Source organism: Talaromyces stipitatus, genomic scaffold, assembly GCF_000003125.1.
Source record: "Talaromyces stipitatus ATCC 10500 scf_1105507295487 genomic scaffold, whole genome shotgun sequence".
Lineage (NCBI taxonomy): Eukaryota > Fungi > Ascomycota > Eurotiomycetes > Eurotiales > Trichocomaceae > Talaromyces > Talaromyces stipitatus.
Window position 1 is genome coordinate 1,284,403 of NW_002990120.1, and position 19,821 is coordinate 1,304,223.

The following is a 19,821-nucleotide window of genomic DNA, read 5'->3' on the forward strand; positions in this document are numbered from 1 at the left end:
AAGCGCCATTGTCTCCCTCAATTGTCCAGAAGGCTCGTTCATATGTGCCAACTTCTCTCACAGTCCGAGAAGAGTCTAGATCGAGAGAGTATTCCAATTTGCCTCGTAAAAAGAAAGTGGGGTTTGTAGTATTCTCATAGAGACCATCGTCTTTGAAAATCAGATCTTCGTACTTGACACCCAAGTCGTCAAAGAGTCTGGGTCAAAGTAATGATCATACTCAAAATCTGCAAGTCTGTTCCAGACATGCTCGAGATTCTGCGCAATCTTTTTCGAACTTCACGCACTTGCTCATTTTCGAGTTCTTTTGCCTTTTGCTTGGGAACAAATTCAAGATTGCTTTCATATCATGTGTCTAACAGTGAAAGTGTAGCAGGTTATGAATGATTGAAACATTAAGGGGATATTTCGAGGGAGGATCTGAGTTAAATACTTAGGAACTAGACATGAAGAGCACTCCAAAATATTCTATCTTAGTATTAATAATTAGGATGCTCTTTACTTCCATATTAGAGCAATCAAAGCTGAGATCAGTATAGATATAGAGGGGCCTTCCTTTCATTATACGTAGCCAGGCTTACCGTATTCCCATAACAGCTAGGCTAGCCCTAGTGGGGCCGTGAAGTACCAGTAAAGTTTAAGCTAAGTATGCAACCTTATTTAGACTATGAGATATTTCATTGGTTGCCTTTGAATGTTTGTTCTAGAAAATTACCTTTTAGATCTATCAATGTGACTGGTCTGCACCTTATATCACAACAGTGTAGCTAAGAAAATCCATTAAATTAGCATCTTGCTTTCTATCCCATTGAAGTCCTTTAATCAAAGCTTTCAAAGAATTGACCAGTGTTTTTTTAAGCTTTGATAGTTAGGTTCTGCTAATAATGAGTAAAAAATCTTTCTTATTTACCCTATTGCAAGTCGATCATCACTTTCTTTATGCTTTTATTCTTCCTCTGACATAGTCCTCTGAGTAGCACGTCTCATGCATCATAACCAGTTGAGTGGGCAATACCCTTCATCTGCAACAAGTTCTTTTGCATAGACTCGCATTTGGCCCAGAATCGCTCATAGCAGTCCTTACCAAGCGGTACTCGCAAAAAACCTTCTTTCCCAGCACCCATTCCAGTATTGGTAACGATTTCTAGAATTCTCTGCGCCGCTTTGGCAGGATCACCTTGTTGTTTCCCGTCTTTCGATTTGAACACCTGTAGAAATTTTTCGAGGGGTGTCCCGACATATCCTTTGTTCATTCCAGCAGCCGGCTCGATATATGCAGACAAGAACTTTGTGCGAAATTCTCCTGGCTCGACCAGAAGTACCCGGATACCGCAAGGGGACAGTTCTCTCGCAAGACTTTCGGACATACCTAGAAGCCACCAGTGAGTACATCATCTAAGGTGGATTTAAAGTTGTATCGAATGTTGGTTCATGTCAAATGCAGTGGTAGTCTCACCTTCCAAAGCAAATTTTGACCCTGCATATGAGCGAGGAAGAAATCCAGACCCAATTCAGCACAAATGTATTTGGCGCGGTTCGAGTACTCAAGGGTGTTCTTCCATTTATGAGGGCGAGGAAATCTGGTACCGTTATCAACATAAGCAGTTCTGCTGGATTGGATGGATTGCCTACTTGTGCGATGTATCCTCAATACTGCCAAGCAGTGAGTACCCTGCATTATTGATCACCACATCGATAACGCCGCCAGCTTGCTTGATAGCTTCTTCGACTTTCTTGGTAGTTTCAGTCTGAGTCACATCCAGCTCAATCCAGCTACCGCCCAGTTTTGAGACTGTGGATTCTCATCGGCCGCCTTCGTCGGGTTACGTGCGGTTGCAATCACTTTGTGGCCGGCTTGTAGGGCTGCTTCGGCAATTGCGAGTCCGAGACCAGAGGAGGCGCCAGTGATCAGCCATGTCTTCGATGCCATGGTTAACTATGTCGCTTGCTCGAATTTTTGCTATATTTTGGTATCCAACACTGGGGATATTAAAGCAGAATGTCAGCGACAATTGTCATGAAGAGAAGTCCCAGATATCCATGGATATGTTCCCATACTGGGTACGTCCTGTATAAATACTCGAGTTCTCAGATCGGATTTCGCGGCATTTATTCACCGCACGGGTCTGACTGTTTCTCGTACAATACTTAAACAGCCTCCTATTCGTTGAATATGTCCTTAGAGCGCAACAAAGAGGTTGTTGAATACGCGATAAGCGATACGACTCAATTCGACTGAAGCGGATATTACGGATTTATGCCCTAATCTCCGCCATGACAAAGTTGAAACTATGGGGATTGACTAAGAATGCATTGCAAAAATGTAATCACATGAAGGCGTCATAGGAAATGAATCAATAGCAATGCATTGTAACTAAGAAATTCGTCCCATTGTCCTGGCCTTTCTATGCAGAAAATAAAAATGGTATTTGTTATAAACACGCCATTTCCAAAGAAGAAAAGTGAGAGCCACTGTACAAGTTGGCAAATAGCTTCACTACACATCTGTAATATTCAGCTGCCGCCAAAATGACTTCTCAGCCACCCTGTAACTCCTCCGCCACTGGACTGAGGTTGGGGTTCGGGCTCGTCCCGGTTGGATTGTTCTCGCCTTTCTTCTGGAGGAGCTGACGCCGCTTGATGCGGTGGGGAACGATGATTATTGTTGAACGAGGAACCACTGCTGGTCCGATGGCGGCGAGTACGGTAAGGACTGCCATTGTGGTCGCGATTTGTGTCATAACCAAATGCAGAAGATCGGCGTCGTCGAGGAGATTGCGGGGGACTGCTTGGAATGACTACAGGATTATTCATGGTTCCAGGGGCACTCTCACTAATGAAGCATTGTTAGTAGACGCCCAGCGCCTCATAAACTGCGAAGATCACGACTTACCCTTGGTCGATAGGCCTGCGACAGTGCGGACAGGTATTATGCTGTTTCAACCACATTTCAATGCAATCTCCGTGAAACCAGTGCTTGCAAGGAAGTTCTGTGACTTCGCTACCAAGATCAACTGCATCCATGCATATAGAACATTCCGCCATTCCTTCTGCTCCTAACATCTCCTTATCAACGGTTCTTTTTGGTAGGGAACGAATCGCACTTTCGGCGGCTGGCGGTGCTCCTTGATTCATATTTTGATCCACAAGCTGTGATATAACGCGATCAAGCTCTTCTTGCGAATACACGGCATCTCCAATGCGCCCACCACCGAGTATGGTAGCAAGTAAGGATAAAGGATGCAACGGGCCCATCCCCGTGGTCCCCATTATATGTATTCCACCACCGGGCCGATCAAATCCATATCCAGCTGCATCCGTTCGTAATAAGTCAAATATGCTATAACCATATGAGCTCATATCATCAAAAAGAGGATCAGGAATGGTAGTGCATTGTCCCACAAAGGAAATAATCATACACGTACTCGTTCAAACTACCTAGTGGCAATGGTGGGGGTTGTGGGCTGTCTGTATTCCTCGGCGATGATCCGCCATGAAAATTCGCACCTCGACTTGCGCCAGGAGTTTCCCATGGTTCTTCTCGGTCTGGAGGTGGACCATTGCGGTTTTGTGTATTGTAGGCGCCTGCTAATTCTTGGAAAATGGTGCCAAATGTCCGTAAAAGCGGCTCGCCGCCATACATATCAGGAGACGGCGGAATTCGGTGACGCCCACCCATACCGGTAGTGAAAGTTGTGCTAGTAAATGTGATTCGGCCATCTGGCGAACGGTAGGAATGACGACTAACTCTAGGAGGGCTTCCAAATCTTTGTGGTTCGTCGTCGTTAGTTTCAGACCATGGATTGTGGTTGAAGAATGGATTTTCCGCATCATATCGCGCTGATCGTAGAGATTGAGGAGATTGAGGTTGGTGCTCGTGTGGTGATAATGAGGGAGCAAGAGGCGTGCTTGAAGGATGAGAGTTATGATCTCCAATCTGATGTTGTTCCTCGGCACTGCCTTCAATCTATCATGAAATTAGATCGCATTCTCTAAAGATCGCCGACAGCGTAAATACTTACAATCTCGGTAAAGTCAGAGCCACATCTTGGGCACATCAGGCCAAACTCATCTTTGGGAAACACATTGTTACAATGGTAGCACAGAACGTCCTCTCCGCGCTCCGGCATATTGAGTGGAAACTAAGAATGAAAGCTCAAGAGGTTTAGACAGCCCGAGTGAGTAGAAATTTGGAGATATGTGAGATGGAAATGAATATAGACTCCAAAATATATGAAATCGACTTGTTGTTGTCGATGCAGAAACTGTTTCGAATGTGACAACTGACGGGATCTAGTTGAGTCAACAAGGCCAAAAAGGCTCATAGACGAACCCTCTTTTGGGAAACAAAACGCAAGTAACACTCATTGACAAGATTGGTCTCCTTTGACTCTGTACACATAGGACAATCGCTTGTTGTCAGACGCAGCACTAAAATTCAGCCTTGACTGCACGGAAACGACGAGCAAAAAGAATGGAAGAGGAGAGAATAGCCTCGTGATTGGGATGGCGGTTTCCGATCTGATGACGTTAGCTGCCGCCCTGGGTGGATTGTGGACCGATTTCCGAGGCATCAACATATCCGCACTTCGCCACAATTATATACACACAACATCTGTTGAGACTGCTACTCAATCAACAAGGCCCCAGATAGTGAAGTGGTTATGATGGTTACTGGTTTTCTTTCAAGGTCCACCTGGGCAAATTGCAATGTGGCTATGGAACATCCTGCTTGGGTGGATAATCTGGAGTAGAGAAATTGTGATTTGTAGCTGTGATCTTGATATATAAACACTAAAGCCAAACAGACATGTTACGCGATCAGCAAAACGAAAGGGGAAAACAGTTTAAAGATACAGTGATCGTAAGAAGAATAACGCCCGCCCATGCCGTGGTCAATTAGCTATCAATCAAAACGAAGATATGTACGGAGAAAACTTCATGTCGTATACTGGCCGTGTTGGATCTGTCATATAGAATCATTTCTCATCGTCTGCGAGAGCCTCTGACAAGGAGACCTCCGATCAATCCAGCAGCAAGAGCCACACCGCCCACTATGGCAACTCCCATCAAACCCTCTTTGGCGACTTTGTCCTCGATGAGTTGTCGCAGGCTAGCAGCCTGCAGATTGCCGGGTTCATGCTCGAGCAATGCATCGTTGTATTTGCGCGCTTCTGCATAGTTGCCTAGCTTGAAGTTTCCGAGAGCGAGGTAGTAGAGGCATTCACGGCGACGTTCCTGAGCGGTGCGAAAGATCTGGGAGAGGAGGATAACACCTTCCTGTTGTTCGCTTCGAAGATTTGATTTAATGAGTCCCTTTCGATTCCGGTTAGCCACATAAGGTATACAAAGACAGTCATAAACTTGGTTTCCGGACATACCCAGGCGTAGTTGAATTTGGTCTGTACTCCGACATATTCACCCTCCTTCTCATACTGTGCTCGCAGGACTTGGAGTTCCTCGGGTCTCAAGGGGCTATTCAAGGTTAGCTTTGAAATAATAACGAGCAGAACCGTACTTGCCTCTCGGCATCTGCAGCGTCTGATTATCACCGGTTCGAATTAGCTACACATTCTTTCCACGAACACAGAGGGAGACCAAAAGCGCAGTACGTACAAGGCAGATTAGTGACCATATTGACTGTTGACAAAGAATTATTATGAATATATTGAATGCGACAAAGTACAATCCGAAGAGATGTTTTGTGCCTGTGATCGGATTGATGGATCAGCAGAACAAAAGGCTCAACATGTGGCGGTGCAGTGACGCAATGACCTTGATTTGCTGTGGCTGTTGCTCCCGCAACCATGTGGCGCAGTCACGCGTTTATTTCTGGCAGAAACCAGACTGTTCTTCGTGATACTCTCTCACCACTTCGCGTTCTGTCTTTGAAAAGATTGCCTTGGACTGTAGCTAAAATGTTGCTCGACGAAGATCCTGCTACTGTACGTTGACGATCTGTTGCCATGCCATGTCGACAAGCAGCTAATGTTTGTCTAGCTCATCCAACACACAATTGGAAATTTCAATATCAACCCCGACAAACTCGCAGTGACCCGAATCAATGAATCGTTAACTGCACTTCAACAATCGCGAGACTTGCGCATGCGCGAAGCAGAGACTGCCTTAAGAAAATTATCGCGCAATTTGAAATCCCTAGAAGCGAACTATGACGAGACCGTGGCCGCACACGATCCAGCCCGTCACGCCCAGGAGATTCTCGAACTGGATGCGCAAAAGTTCCGTATTGCAAAGGCCGCATCTGATTTGGAAATTGAGTCGGAACGTCTAGAGGGGGATTTGGAGATGCTGAAAGAGCGACTGGCGGAGCTCGAGGCACAGGGACTGGAAGGTGATGAGACTGTACGTCGAGAGAGGGAGGCTGACGACGCTACTATGTACGTTTATTTCCTCCCCCATCCAGCTGGAACTAAGCTGACTGTAGCAGATTGCGACTCAAGGTCTATCGTTCCCTTGGCATTGACGTTGAGGCCGACGACGCTGGGAATTATAACAAGGCGATTATTCGAAACAGTCGCAAAGGTGATGTCCATGTGGTTAAGATCGATCCGAAGTTCTCCCGATTTTTCTATGCGAACTACTTCTGGCAAACCATGCAAGGTTAATACACGCTAGTACCAATTTTTGATGTGAATTTACGACGGCAATGATGGCGTTGATGGAGTTGACTACAAACACCGGTGTTTTATTTATCTATATACCCTTTACATTGGAACAATATTTTACAACTATCGATTCACTTCAGAATCGAGTGCTTTGGGTTGAAAATTGGAGGAGCCGTCTTAGCACAGATACCGTGCTCGTACTTCAGATATAATGATCAATTGAATCTTTCTTTGAATTTTTCTTTGAGCAGCAGTAAAACCTGTTGTTTTTTTGGACCGAAATCCTCAGTAACACCGCCATTGATAATTTCTCGAGTCAGTTCGGGATACGAGTTCTCCAGTAGAGTTAGCAGTTCATATTTCTGTGCCTCTGGCAAATCCTCACATCCCCAAGCAGACAGCCATTCGGCTTCCTTCAGAGATATCGTGTCTTCAACAGCGCCCATATCAGGAATATCACTTCCATCCCACGCCAATACAACATCTGGACGTGGTCGATCATCAGAAGTGGCATCAGCAAGCGGAGAGTACCTCGTCTCTACCCCTAGCGGAGCTAATCCCAGTTCCTCTACCTTGGAATTCCAAAGAACCTGCTTCAACGCCCCATCACTTTCCATCATCATCCAGAAGAGGGGGTAAGAACTTCGTGTCAAAGTATCCCTGACTCCCTTTGTTGCCTCCCTCGGACTAACCAGGACAGCGACCTTTTCACTAGTGCGCCAGCCAACAGGTGAATGCCGAAAAGCGCCTTCCAGCTCTCTGACAAGATTTGGTCCAAGTTTCTTTTTCAACGCTTTACACTGAACGATAACTCTGAATGGTGTGAATTCTCTACCTGGAATATGCCATGTCCCGACAAGGTCTATACCGGCATCGTCGCGACCACCGATTCGTTCTAAATCGAACGCGAAACGACGCAGAGTCGATTGCACGGTATATTCGTATTTTGTGCCGACATACGTAGTGGTGGTTTCCGGTAAAGCCGTCTGCTTTGCATATGTTAAGAAGGAAGGTAGATCATGGTGATTTTGCGATGGAGCTGGCGGAGCTTTGGGTATTTTCAGAAGGTGGCGGGTGAATGGACTTAGTTCATGAGAAACACGAGTAGAAGAGAACGAACGAAATAATGTTCCTGTTGGTAAGCTCCATGATGCTGTACGTAGCACCATTCTCCCCTTTATAATCACATTCGTAAAGATCGATGCCGTGGTTGGACCTGCTTGAAAGTTGATCGACAGCCGTCCGCGACGTGAACAGAGCTTGATTTGTTCTCCACCTTCATTTTTATCCTCCGTCACCAGCAAAGCTTCCTCTGGCTTCCTTTATCCAACACTCGCTATCAGCGCTTTCGTCCTCTGATCCTTGACTTCAACATTGGCCTGAGATATTTAAGAATAAATCTCCATGGCTGACATATTAACACAGCTCCAAACATGTCTCGATCAGGTAATCTCACTTCATCAAATCTACTCACCCGTCAAGCTAGTCTAATTCCAAACGATAATACAGCTCGCGACCCAATTCTACGCAACTCTCTGCTATCTCAGCACATATCATGACCACGTCCCGGCAACAGTGCCGCCTCCATCCTCCGGCATCACAGACTCCATGCCGCCTCTGGCTAAGATCCCCCGTAACCAACCCTCAGCGGCACCCATGCCCGCCGGTGCAGCCGCAAAACAAACCGCTGAACAACAGGGACAGACTTCACCATCCCTCGGAATTTCCGGAGCAGGTGGCGCAGCAGGAGGGGTGGGAGCAGAGACCTCGACACTCCCTCCAGGCACAAATGGAGCGACAGCGACGACGTCTCTAACTCCTGGTCAAGGAGATCCGAATCAACCACCCATACCAGATTCGCCTCAGTTATTCTTGTATCGACAAAAGGAATTAGCGCGTGACTTGATTATCAAGGAGCAGCAGATTGAGTATTTGATTGGGAGATTACCCGGAATCGGTTCTTCGGAAGCAGAACAAGAAGCGCGTATTCGTGAGTTGGAAAGCGAATTAAGACAGGTTGAGCTTGCGAGGGAGAAGAAAGCGAAGGAGTTGAAGAAGTTGGGGAAGAGACTGGAATCAGTTCTTAGTACCGTTGAGAGGGGCATATATTCGAAACAACAGAGGTACGGTCAAGATTGATTATGATCCCTATATAGTATGCTTTTTTCTCGATCTCCACGTACGCGATGATACCCATGTTAATGAATCTACTTGATGAATTGAAGCATCACGATCAAAGCAGTCTCATATTAATGTGTATCGAACTAATAGGAAGTAGAACCATATCCGCGGACTCGCGTCCATATCTTGTATAGGTAGTGAAATAGAAAGAGACATGAAAAGTGATATCCCTAAAACCACCGACTTTCTAATCATTTTAGTCCGTAGACCTTGTAAATCATCTTCTAGAAACATGATCTCAACCCAGCATGATGGTCGCCCTCGACTTTGTATGGGAATGAGAAGATCGATCAATCAGACAGGAGCCCTCTCATCTAGGAAAGAATGAGTAGAAAAGAAAATGACTATGCATGCAACCTGCAGAACTGGAAAGAAACGAAAAAAGAAAAGGCGCGTCCCACCCATATATTGTCGTTTAGAAGTCACCAGGGTATCGATAAGAAACCAAAGCGCCGTTCCCATGACACCATAAAGAAATTGCAAGCAGAAAGAGACTAAATGAATAAGATAACCATAAATTTAGAAAAAGATTGGGGGGAAATAGTGAATATATGGTAAGAAAGATGCACCGATTACCGGAAAAGGCTTCGGTAGGCTTGCATCCTCGCCTCCTGGACTTCACGTTTATCGAGCTTCCCACGTGCCATGCTATCTTCAGCTAATTGCTGCTTCTTTTTAGCCATTTCGAAAATCTTCTCCTCAATGCTGGCCTTCATAATGAATTGCACGGTGGTCACCTCGCGAGTTTGACCCAATCGATGGACACGGTCTACCGCCTGAGCTACCGCAGCCGGGTTGTATTGAGGCTCCATAATGTAAACGCGGGATGCACTTGTCAAATTGAGTCCAACACCTCCAGCTCCGATGGTGGCAAGCAATATAGTGATATCTTTGTCTTCCGCAAAGCTGTTCAAGGCAGCCTTGCGGGCCGCAAGTGACATTGTCCCATCAATACGAGTAAATCCATTCAGACCGTGGTCTTTTAAAGCAATTTCAATGAGATCGAGATGGGAAGTCCAACCAGAAAAGATCACACTCTTGATAGGAGGCTCATCCTTGAGTCTTGAACTTTCCTCCGCCGTGCTATGCAGATGTTCCAACAAAGCGAAGGTCTTAGTGTGCGGCCCCTCGTACTCTCCTAGAATCTTTGCCCGCTTCCGACTCGTCTTGGCCTCCGCTTGACTTTCTGTGTACTGTTCGAGTCCGGCAGGTGTTATGGCAGAGTAAGTCATGGGAATCCAGCCCTCGCATTTCATACACCGTGTCTGCTCTGGAGATGACTCAGGCTGCATTACAAATCCATTTTTCAAAGGTCCGAAGCAATCAAGGCAAAGAACATCGAAACATGGGAGCATCACAGCCATAGGACTTTTTGGATTTGGCGTGCCGCCTTCTATGTTGTTTTCAGCCAGGGGTTTGTTACACATGGCACACATTGCGGCGGAAGACTCCTCCATCAGAGTAAACATTTCATATGCCTTCTTCTCGATTGCCCAAGCTTGATCGTCCGTTTCACCTTCCTCAAGGTCGATGGCATCTTGAACACTCATGCCTTTCAATCTCTCGCGGTTCTCTTTGTCGAGTAATTCCTTGCCATGTGCGCTAATCTGGCGAAGAATCATCATAGCCTTGAGCACATGGTGATACATTCGACCACCCATGGTACTCTTGCTTTCATTAGCAATGACCTTCATCATCACATCAGACTCCTTGCGGAAGTATTCATGCAGTTTTGCTTCTTTCTCAGAGAAGTCCAGCATGATGATCTTGTCTTGCCGAGGTGGCAGATCAATCTTGTCTTTGACACGGCGGAGAGTAAAAGAGTCCACAAGTACACGGAGGCTGGCAAAAACAGTGGGGTCGCCTAATTTGAAACGGCTGAGAATGTGTGCATGAAATTTAGACCTGTCATCATACGGATACAGTCGAAGAAACTTCGTCACTGATCCAAGATCTTCAAGACGGTTTTGAACGGGAGTTCCGGTCACAGACCAACGACGTTGGCCATTCAAACGAAAGATAGCCTGGCTTTGTTGTGCCGACTGCTCGCGGATCACATGAGCCTCGTCGAGGACAATTCGGAACATGTTCATCTTGATGAGTGGGCTATTCACTGGCTTGGTACCACGTCCACGGAGTTCGCTTGAGATTGTGCTATAAGTCGTGATGATGAGATCATACTGTGACAAGTCCTCAACCACCTTCGACCTCGAGGGTCCGTGAAAAACATAGTATGAAATAGCGTTCTCTTCCAAATGTTCCTTAATCTGAGCAACCCAGTTGTGGACTGCGCTAAGAGGCGAAACTAGTAGTGTTGTTTTAGTGTTGCGAATGCCGGGAATGCCACGGACAAGTGCATTGTGTGGTGGCTCCTTTTCCCAAATTCTTGACTGTGGTAACGTTGCTACGACAAGGGAGAGAATGCTCAATGTCTTGCCGAGACCCATCATATCAGCCAACAAACCGCCATAAATCTGAGGGGGTTCTTCGTTAAGAGTAATGCCACTGATAATCTCGCGGTATCTCTTGTCACCATTGGGTCCGTAGACCACGCGCCAGAGTGAGTTGTTGTCTTCTTCCTTCGACCCATATTTGCGGTCTTGCTCTTTTTCCATCATGAACCATAAAGCTTGCTTTTGATGATGGAGAAGAGGTGTGCGTATCAAAGGCGAGGGCTCCATTTCAGGAATGTTTTCGGCACTTTTGAGTTGATCGAACATCTTCATTACGGCATCGTTGACCTCTTCTGCAGTTCGAACTTCGTACGTAACCGTATCTCGCGAACGGGAACCAGCAGCAGGCCCATAGTTGAGCTGAGCATGTCTCAATTTTGCGTGAGGATTGAAAACAGGCATGCCTCTGTCCACCAAAGAAGGGGTGTCTAGCCAAACATTTGCATGTCCTAGAGTTTTGCCAACCATCTCTGCGTACTTCCTTGGGCCAATCAAATTGATTGCCGCTCGATACTGCGTCGAACAAGGTTGCCAGACTTCTTCGCCATCCAATCGTCGCCGTAGTTCGAGACGAGCGGTCATGGTAATTTTCAAGCTCTGAGTATCCAGTAGGGGTACAATAGCCGCAGCTGTTCTTGCATCGACGGTACCAAAGACGCGGCCGAAAGGATCACTAACATCGATTCTGTTCGATCGACCAGGTGTATGACGAGTGGTCAACTTGATTGGAGGCCAATCTCGCGAGTAATCGCCAAAGAAATTGTTCCTAGATGGCCGGGGTACTTGATGCGCTTGGATAGTTGCGTTCTGGATCTTGCCGTAACACACTATCTGTTCACTCAGATCGACGGAACCGGTGACTTCAATTTCGTCGTCTGTTGAAGTCGACTTGACCGGTGCTTCTATATTCACTGTCAGCTACTGTATGTTTGTAAGTATAGGAGTAACACGCACCACTAGTAAGATCCACAACTGCGGTGGCGGATTCAGAAGTTTGTTTGCCCTCTTTCATGTATTCACCAAGTCCACTACTACCCGACATGTTGAACTGCGCCTTGCTTTTAGCTGTAGCATCCTCTGTATCCACTGTCTTGATCCGCTTTTTGGGCTGATCTTCACGGCGCTCAACATTGTAGATGTCCTCAATCAAGGATTTGCGCTCGCCTGTTAAGTCCTTGCTTTCACGGTTACGCTTTTTGTTGGTACCTTCGTCTTCTTCACTAGATAGGTCTTCGCTACTAATGAATTGGAACTGTATTTCACCGGTGGGTTCTTGAGCTGGATTCGACTCCGGCTCGACGTCGTCGTGGCGACGAGACATCGTATCGGGGTTGGACTGAGTGGCCAAAGTTTGAGGAGGCGTTGTTAAGATAGTACTCCCCATCTTTGTATTTTTGCCATGTGCTGGTGACCATGAAACGCTTGCTTTTGGTTGAGTGTGCTGTTGAGGGGCTTTTAAGAGTAAGCAAGATTCGTTCGCGATATGCGGGGTTGCCAAAGAGAGAAGATCAGGATGGTGTGGCAAATGCAGAAAAGCCTGCGCAAATGTAGCTTGTTGAGGGAAGAGGAAGGGAGTCAAGTGAGATTTTATAGAAGCAGGAGGGAAACTTACCACCAGACGCCATCTTTTTTTTGTATGACCTCGGGTCCAGGAGCATGGCCGCGCGGGAAGCCATGAGGTGAGAACAACGACAAGGTGAGAGAAAGGAAAGAAGAAAAACAAAATGAGTCGAGGCTTAGATATCAGATTTGAAATTGTAATCTGAAGAATTTGATTATGAATGCGAAGTGAGGTCACGGTCAGATATGAAGTATATATGAGATTGGCACATTTGAGGCTCCAGTGAGGTTTTCCTCGATCAAATCGCGAGCCTCGGTGCAAAGGCTGTCGCTTGCATTCGAAAGAGATGCGAAAGTGAAGTGTACAAAGTCCTCGGTTTATTACCTGTATCAAGGGCCTCATAGATCCCTCACATCCGCGTGTGGACATGAGGTGACCGAGAGAATGAAGTTGTTAAAAGGTGTTCATGCGGGACCTGCGGCACGCGCAACGAGATGTGGTAGTAGGTACATGACGCACTGAAGATCGATGCCTGCCAAGAGGTGTTGATAAGATAACGTCTAATTTCACAGCCACATTGCTATGCTCACGTAAGACATCGACATCAGATAACTAGTTAATCGATCTGATGCTTCACCCGGATATTTCCTCGTATATTCTACCACCATGTAGAAGCACGCAAGAACACTTGTTTGACCGGATTTGTTGTCACTGTATATACTCACAAGAGCGAGTTGTACAGGCAGCCTCTGCAGTCAGAACCGAGAAGTAACACTATCTAGCATTCATCGCTGTGCAAGTCGACTCTCCGCATACTCGCTTATAATCAGACTCTCTGGGGATCATCTCAATACTGTTGCATATCATGAGCCAAGATTGCACTGCTTATGAGCGCGATCCTTCTACAGATGAAATGACTCGTTAGCCTTAATCGAGCATGTCCTTAGTCTTGATGAACGGCTAGGGCAAGTCTTAGGTGCATCCAGGTCTCCCTCCCAAGTATGAAATCCAAAATGCTCCTATGTTCAGAGATTTCTCTATAAATCAGCTGACTCGTTTACCCCTCTTGCCCTACACAAACTCCGGCATACTAGTGCTGCCTTGCTCGTATTATAGTTGGTTATTTATAGAGTCGTCCGAGCTCGGCGCTTCAGGCGCTTTTCTACCCAGACGACAGGGGCCACGTTTCTGAGAACTCAAAAATGTGTTATATATACTGAGACCCATTTACAAGAAGTTTTGGTGGTGATTCATACCTAGGCATATAGTCTCTCGCCATGGACAATAACAACCTGTGCGAAGCATGCAAGACAATCCCCTCTCTCCGAGAGCTGAATAACTGTTACTACACTCTACACGAGAAGTTTGAAGACTTCCAATCATGCCGTTGCCATTTCTGTCGCTGGCTATACACATATCTAGATTCGAAATCTTCTTTCCGTGACGATTTCAGAAAGATAGCCAAAGAGAACGCCGCGGTTGAGCTGTTTGGGAATATGATGTTCCCAAAGGAAGGTGATCAATTACAATCACTTAGTTTAGATTCTGGCTCTGAGACTTTTCTTTTGTATCTATTTACACGTTACGGTGAGTCGAGTACTTATCGGGGGGTTTTACCTTGGTTTTGCTAAGCGAAAGACAGACAACCCAGCTGCCAAGTACATATGGGGAAGAATTGTAGATATTGACCCTTCTTCTGATGAGGCAGTCAACCTTACAAAGTCTTGGCTGTCAGACTGCCAAAATAACCATCCAAAATGTGGCGGTGCACCAGGAGAGGATATCGCGCTACCTACCTATCTCATCGATTTAGGAGAGAATGAATCCGACAGATCACGTCTGATTCAGACAGGCTCAACTCAACATGACCGAAGATATATTGCTCTGAGCTATGTCTGGGGCATAGCGACACAACCGATCATGTTGACAAGGAATACTAAAGCCGACTTGATGGACGAAATACCAGAGGCGAAACTACCACAAACTCACCGTGACGCTATCCGGATTGCTCGTTGGCTGGACGTGCGATATCTCTGGATCGATGCTTTGTGTATCATCCAAGATGATGATAAAGAGAGCAAAATGAAGGAAATCGGACGAATGCATCTTACCTTTGGTAATGCCTTTTTAACCGTGCAGGCTGCTCGAGCCGCGTCTGTCCATGACGGATTTCTAAGCCCTCGAGTTGACACCGAAGAAACACCAGAGATTCCATATCCATCTATCGGTACAGACGGAAGTCGTGTATTCGTGCGAACGAAGATCTATTACTACTCCGACGGTCCCACGTTTTCTCGAGCTTGGTGCTACGAAGAGAGTGTTCTCCCGAGGCGGATTCTAACCTATACCAACGAACTAATCAAATTCAGATGCATGAAACAAACATGTGATGATTACGGACGAATTTCCAAATCAATCATGAAGTCTCCTCATGTTTTCCAGGATCCTTCGCCGTGGTATAAAGGAACAGCCATACCAAAATCAGTCTGGGATCCGGACCCAACATTAGATTTGTTGAAGGTCTGGTATTCAATTCTCGACCTCCATTATACACCTCGACTCCTTACAAAACCGGGTGATAGACTCGTTGCAATTGGTGGTCTCACGCGTAGGTTCAGAGAGCGTATGCCCGGCGCCTATATTGCAGGTCTGTGGCAAGTCGATCTACCATGGGGTCTATTATGGGAATGCCGGCGCGGAAAATCGAGTGGATTCTTCGGGGTTGAAATCATCAAAGCATCTGGCCAAACAAATGGCTACAAGCTCTCTATGATGCGGCCAGAAGGATATGATAAAAAACGAGCACCATCGTGGTCATGGGCAGCTTTGAATGGACCTGTTTCTCATCCCAGCATGAATTTCAGATTCTACCTAGAAGGGGAGCTCCGTGGTACCAAAAGACGAGTACTTTCCAGGATTGATGAGGTTCCACGTCCACTCGTTTCTGAAGGGAGTGCAAGAAGTGGACTGGGAGAATACGAAGGGGATGGAGCTCTCTACATCACTGCTCCACTCCTTCTGGTAGATTTGGTATATAAAGATGAAGAGCGATGGAATACTTTGTATGAGCAAACTCTCGCCACGTATAAACGAAACGACCTTATGATTGGAGACCGACCTCTAACGATTCTACAATCGCCACGAATCAACGTCGAGTCTCATAGTTGGGACAACCTACCAATAGGGCATGCACAGCTCGATCTGAATGAAGACGAGTACAAACCCCGCAAAGTGTGGTGTCTTCTGATCCTAGATGGTAGGGGACTCGTTTTGGACGCCGTTGATGAAGAAAAGAATGTCTTTGTTCGTACGGGGAGTTTCCATACTACGAAAGGCATTTGGCTGGATTCACTGAATGATGTTCCTCCGACGTCGCTTTGTGTTATTTGAGAATGCGTACATCCTTTCGATATACGCATAGGACATAGGACACTCTTGTCTTTATAGGGCTTGGACGATTAACCCTAAGGCCAATATTCGTTAGATGCCTGAAGAGCAGAATATGGGTCCAATAAGTCTAATCAGACCAATAGAATGCAGCTAGAATAAGCACCTTTTGATTGACTGGAGATAAGATACAGTTTACGATCATCTAGATGATCAGCCCAAAAATAACCAATGTTCAAAAGCTATATGTTCATGTGCGAGTAGCATCAACGTTCTGTCATTTTCATCAATATTATGTTACAGTGCAAAGTTGGCCCACCAGGTAAAGTAAAGCCACCATAGAAGAGTGTCTATATGTACAACAGTTATGCCTTTTCCAGCCCCAATTCTTAAAAAGTGTCGTCAAGGTTGAATAGTAAAAAAATTACCTCTCGTTCAATCGAATAGTGAAGGAAGTAAATCTTGCGAGATAAGAGGTGAATGCATCTGAAAATAAAAAGAGGGAGAAAAAGGTAGATTAGCACCACGTGAATATAGGATTCTTGCTCTTGACTGCTTCAAGACGCTCAACAATAACCTTCCGTTCGTGACCTTCCATTTCTTCGGCTGCCGCATAGCCCAAATCACCTTCAAGATCATCTCCGGAAAAGGACCATGCATTGCTGCCTCGCCGTTGTGCCAATGAGCCGTGCCGTGTATGTCTGAAGCGGTCCGAACGTCCGCTAGACGTAAACTCCTTATAATCCTGAGGTCGACTAGGCTGAGCACCCCAACTCCTGGATAAATCTCTGCCTTCGTCATGTATATTACGTCGATCGTAGCCAACATCATCCGATGCCTCTCCAATGCTACCAAGTTCAACAGAGCCCCGAGTACGAGATAGTTCGAATCGATTAGGGTTGGGGAGTTCACCGCTTGGTGAGCCAAGACCTAACAAGTCACGATCTTGCTCTCTATTCCCAGAGATGGCGGCACTGATATCCATTTCCTGATCATCTTCGTCCCGCATAGATGCTTGCATACGTTGTCTCTGGGCTTCGGTAGATGGGCCCCTCATGGGAATAGCGACGGGGATGTCTACAAGGTCATCCCATACACATACTCGGGTGCGACGAGTAAGTTCTAAAGGCCCATGGTCAGGTTGTTTGAGAGTTTCCACGACATTCCAGGCTTGTCCCTTCATGACGGCCATCTGTCGGGCAAACATGCTTTCTTTGAAGTCAGAATCTTCAATAAAGACTCTCCGCAGAGCTGCCTGAGTGCCACTCCACCAGGCGGTTGACGTAAGTAGTGGAAGGAAGTGATCTCGGGTCTTTTGTGAAAACGGTTGTCCGATGAGGGAGACGGGTAGGAAAAGCCAACCAAAGGGGAAACTGCGCCACTATTGACGTGTTAGTTGGGAATGGTTTGAAATACAAGGAAAGACTTACAGCATCTGGGTGTTTCCACGGCCATGACAAACTATTGTCAATAGCACCGACTTTGATGGTTGCTTGCTTCTCTGTCGCATGAGAAGGTGTACCAGTTCGGCTTGTGGCAACCATAGTTTCGTGTCTTCGGTACGGCAATGGCGCAGTTCGGTTGGAATTCTGTTGATCTAAAGACACAGTACGAGCAGGTAGAGCCGGATCACCATCACCATCATCATGAGCAGTACCATTAGTCTTTGGAGGCTCGGCGACGATGGAGACTTCTTCCGACTTCCAATCCACTCTGATCATCCAATTGTCCAGTCCACGGTCAGTGTTTCGCATGATGTAATCTAGGATGACCAGTTTCTCCAACTCTTCTCGGAAATTTTGTTTGAGTGTTTCGCTCCAGTAAAATCGCTCTTCCTGTCCGTCGGCGCTTTGAGGTGATGGCATACGTGCACGTTGTTCGTCGTAGTCTTCATCTTCGTCATCGGAATGTATACCAGACGGACGGCATGCCTCATTCCATGGTCGTTTCTTTCGTTTAGGGGCATCGTCAGTGTTGAACCCGGAATTGTTCTGATCAGGCCAGGGATGCTCTCGTAAGAATAAAGTAGCGTCCTTGTAACCCTTTAAGAATACTTGGAAGCTTCCGGGTTTTGGGGGTAAAGGTCTTCGGCCACTCCAAGCTTTTCTGCGCTCCCAAAAATCATAGTGAAAAGATTTTGACGATAGCCAAACCACGTCTGTATATGGAACAATATTGGTGCGTAATCGTGCATCAAGAACAGATGCAGCAGCTTCTGAAACGTAAGATAAATTGGGAATAAGACAAGCTCTACCAAAGCAGCAAGGAAAAAGATTTCTATGCAACCACTTTGTCCACTTTGGGTTTCTGGAAGCATAGGGTTCTTCGTCCTTGGGCTTAAAGACACCAACCACTTTGCCTTCGGCATTACGCGCGAAATAGCTACCAGAACTTCCTTGCGAAATCATTTTGGGGTGTACACCGAGCTCAATTGCTGTGCGAACGCTCTCAACGATGGCCTCGAACTCGGCGCGGTTTCGTCTTTGTTCAGCCTCGTACTCCTCAGTTTCCAGTTCCTCGGCGGTGTACGGCTGGAGACCATCTGGAGGCCGGAAGACAGTATGATGGATTTCGAGCTTCTCATCCTGCGCTGACTTGCCGGGCCCTCTGCTGATCTTGAAGCGGGAGGCTATTTCCTCAGCCCATCGTTCCAGCCGAGCGTTGATGGCTTTGATGTCTACTCCGGAGGAATTGCTGCGCTTTCGACGACGTGTATAACCGTTATTCCGCCGTCGGTATTCTGGAGGTGTTGACGGGCCAGACGAGTGCATCTGCGCCCGCGCGGTGATGGGGGCAAACTGGGTCGGCGAGGATATAGTCCGCGGCGGACGGCCACTGTATGGGTCGCGCTCTTGGTCGGATTCATCGTAATAGTCTCTGTCATCTTCTTCAGCCTGGGCAAGTCGAGCATAACCCGAAGTGGCTGGTCGCTTAGGCATGATGGATGTGGTGAAATGAATGGAAGGCAAAAGTATCCAGGTATGAGGAAATGTGGTCGTAAGGAAAAGAGAAAATCAATCAAGGAGCGAACGATGTCACGACATTAAAACGCGATATGAAATTATTAAAACAATATTCTATGAAATAGAAGTCTTCCCGACATCACCGACAAACAAGTGCGATGAAAATGAAGAAATCGAGAAAGGAGGCCATCAGTTCTTGAGGTAACAGCCCCTTGCGAGGTCGAACGTCTTAAGGCTAGGGGCGTGCTGCCAATCGAATCATCCAGAGATCCACCGGCGCGGATGTTAAATTACACGGTATTGCTGGATTAGTGTTTCTCCTGAGTGAGCGTTATGCGTTTTTCTGCATCAAATCGATTCATATGAGTGAGATTCTCTTGATAGACTAAACACTGCACAAGCGACGACTCTCTAAATACTGAATAAAAACAATATGTGTATAAGGATCAAGCTACTGCTGGTCACTATCGAAATCGATAACCATAAAAGGAGCCATCTTATCGGACACTGCCGTATCGACTAGTAATGCCGCCTCCTTCATGCCGGCGTATCCGTCTTCCGCTGCGGTAGTACGCGGCTTGATTGGTCCATTTGAGTCTGTATCGTATTGCCGATACAACATTCTCAAATACAGCTTCCGTTGGTCATCA

General features: G+C 46.5%; 9 protein-coding genes across 12 annotated transcripts; 3 read left to right on the top strand and 6 right to left on the bottom strand.

The window, feature by feature from the left end:
* Positions 1-983: 983 nt before the first annotated feature.
* On the bottom strand, positions 984-1,930 carry TSTA_056810 (short-chain dehydrogenase, putative; the record flags this gene model as incomplete). Its single annotated transcript, XM_002487247.1, has 4 exons — positions 984-1,369; positions 1,477-1,580; positions 1,633-1,748; positions 1,778-1,930. The coding sequence occupies 4 exons, from the start codon at positions 1,928-1,930 to the stop codon at positions 984-986; spliced, it is 759 nt and encodes a 252-aa protein (XP_002487292.1).
* A 379-nt stretch (positions 1,931-2,309) lies between these two features.
* TSTA_056820 (RING finger domain protein, putative) lies at positions 2,310-4,446 on the bottom strand. 3 transcript variants are annotated; one of them, XM_002487248.1, is made up of 4 exons: positions 4,023-4,446; positions 3,426-3,967; positions 2,894-3,340; positions 2,310-2,833 (listed from the first exon to the last, which is right to left on the bottom strand). In XM_002487248.1, exons 1-4 carry the CDS (start codon positions 4,128-4,130, stop codon positions 2,515-2,517), a joined length of 1,416 nt encoding a protein of 471 aa, XP_002487293.1. In that variant the 5' UTR covers positions 4,131-4,446; the 3' UTR covers positions 2,310-2,514. The 3 variants fall into 3 exon arrangements, with proteins under 3 accessions (XP_002487293.1, XP_002487294.1, XP_002487295.1); XM_002487249.1 differs by having other exon boundaries at positions 3,420-3,967; XM_002487250.1 differs by having other exon boundaries at positions 2,310-3,340.
* A 284-nt stretch (positions 4,447-4,730) lies between these two features.
* TSTA_056830 (mitochondrial membrane fission protein (Fis1), putative) lies at positions 4,731-5,710 on the bottom strand. Its single transcript, XM_002487251.1, has 4 exons — positions 5,617-5,710; positions 5,523-5,541; positions 5,382-5,475; positions 4,731-5,316 (listed from the first exon to the last, which is right to left on the bottom strand). The coding sequence occupies exons 1-4, from the start codon at positions 5,633-5,635 to the stop codon at positions 4,987-4,989; spliced, it is 462 nt and encodes a 153-aa protein (XP_002487296.1). The 5' UTR covers positions 5,636-5,710; the 3' UTR covers positions 4,731-4,986.
* A 189-nt stretch (positions 5,711-5,899) lies between these two features.
* Positions 5,900-6,868, top strand: TSTA_056840. Of its 2 annotated transcripts, XM_002487252.1 has the most exons (3): positions 5,900-5,945; positions 6,001-6,398; positions 6,449-6,868. In XM_002487252.1, the coding sequence occupies exons 1-3, from the start codon at positions 5,919-5,921 to the stop codon at positions 6,624-6,626; spliced, it is 603 nt and encodes a 200-aa protein (XP_002487297.1). In that variant the 5' UTR covers positions 5,900-5,918; the 3' UTR covers positions 6,627-6,868. The 2 variants fall into 2 exon arrangements, with proteins under 2 accessions (XP_002487297.1, XP_002487298.1); XM_002487253.1 differs by having other exon boundaries at positions 5,900-6,398.
* On the bottom strand, positions 6,842-7,775 carry TSTA_056850 (uncharacterized protein; the record flags this gene model as incomplete). The annotated part of the gene is made up of 2 exons (XM_002487254.1): positions 6,842-7,709; positions 7,747-7,775. 2 exons carry the CDS (start codon positions 7,773-7,775, stop codon positions 6,842-6,844), a joined length of 897 nt encoding a protein of 298 aa, XP_002487299.1.
* Positions 7,776-8,030: 255 nt separating this feature from the next.
* Positions 8,031-8,765, top strand: TSTA_056860 (RNA polymerase II transcription mediator complex subunit Srb7, putative; the record flags this gene model as incomplete). The annotated part of the gene is made up of 2 exons (XM_002487255.1): positions 8,031-8,072; positions 8,136-8,765. The coding sequence occupies 2 exons, from the start codon at positions 8,031-8,033 to the stop codon at positions 8,763-8,765; spliced, it is 672 nt and encodes a 223-aa protein (XP_002487300.1).
* A 100-nt stretch (positions 8,766-8,865) lies between these two features.
* Positions 8,866-12,936, bottom strand: TSTA_056870 (SNF2 family helicase/ATPase, putative; the record flags this gene model as incomplete). The annotated part of the gene is made up of 4 exons (XM_002487256.1): positions 8,866-9,121; positions 9,209-12,162; positions 12,215-12,712; positions 12,873-12,936. 3 exons carry the CDS (start codon positions 12,934-12,936, stop codon positions 9,380-9,382), a joined length of 3,345 nt encoding a protein of 1,114 aa, XP_002487301.1. The 3' UTR covers positions 8,866-9,121; positions 9,209-9,379.
* Positions 12,937-14,098: 1,162 nt separating this feature from the next.
* Positions 14,099-16,436, top strand: TSTA_056880 (uncharacterized protein; the record flags this gene model as incomplete). The annotated part of the gene is made up of 2 exons (XM_002487257.1): positions 14,099-14,408; positions 14,464-16,436. The coding sequence occupies 2 exons, from the start codon at positions 14,099-14,101 to the stop codon at positions 16,209-16,211; spliced, it is 2,058 nt and encodes a 685-aa protein (XP_002487302.1). The 3' UTR covers positions 16,212-16,436.
* Positions 16,437-16,459: 23 nt separating this feature from the next.
* On the bottom strand, positions 16,460-19,147 carry TSTA_056890 (phosphatidylinositol 4-kinase type II subunit alpha, putative; the record flags this gene model as incomplete). The annotated part of the gene is made up of 2 exons (XM_002487258.1): positions 16,460-17,589; positions 17,639-19,147. The coding sequence occupies 2 exons, from the start codon at positions 19,145-19,147 to the stop codon at positions 16,726-16,728; spliced, it is 2,373 nt and encodes a 790-aa protein (XP_002487303.1). The 3' UTR covers positions 16,460-16,725.
* Between the last annotated feature and the right edge of the window lie 674 nt (positions 19,148-19,821).

Excerpts from the sequence above, each read along its gene's own strand:
- TSTA_056830 (XM_002487251.1), bottom strand. Across the intron at positions 5,317-5,381 it reads CCAAATTCAACTACGCCTGG|GGACTCATTAAATCAAATCT; the intron begins GTATGTCCGGAA and ends CGGAATCGAAAG.
- TSTA_056840 (XM_002487252.1), top strand. The coding sequence starts at position 5,919 with ATGTTGCTCGACGAAGATCCTGCTACT. Across the intron at positions 5,946-6,000 it reads TCGACGAAGATCCTGCTACT|CTCATCCAACACACAATTGG; the intron begins GTACGTTGACGA and ends ATGTTTGTCTAG. Across the intron at positions 6,399-6,448 it reads GAGGCTGACGACGCTACTAT|ATTGCGACTCAAGGTCTATC; the intron begins GTACGTTTATTT and ends TGACTGTAGCAG.
- TSTA_056820 (XM_002487249.1), bottom strand. The coding sequence starts at position 4,130 with ATGCCGGAGCGCGGAGAGGACGTTCTGTGCTACCATTGTAACAATGTG. Across the intron at positions 3,968-4,022 it reads GCTCTGACTTTACCGAGATT|ATTGAAGGCAGTGCCGAGGA; the intron begins GTAAGTATTTAC and ends ATTTCATGATAG. Across the intron at positions 2,834-2,893 it reads CGCAGGCCTATCGACCAAGG|TGAGAGTGCCCCTGGAACCA; the intron begins GTAAGTCGTGAT and ends ATGCTTCATTAG.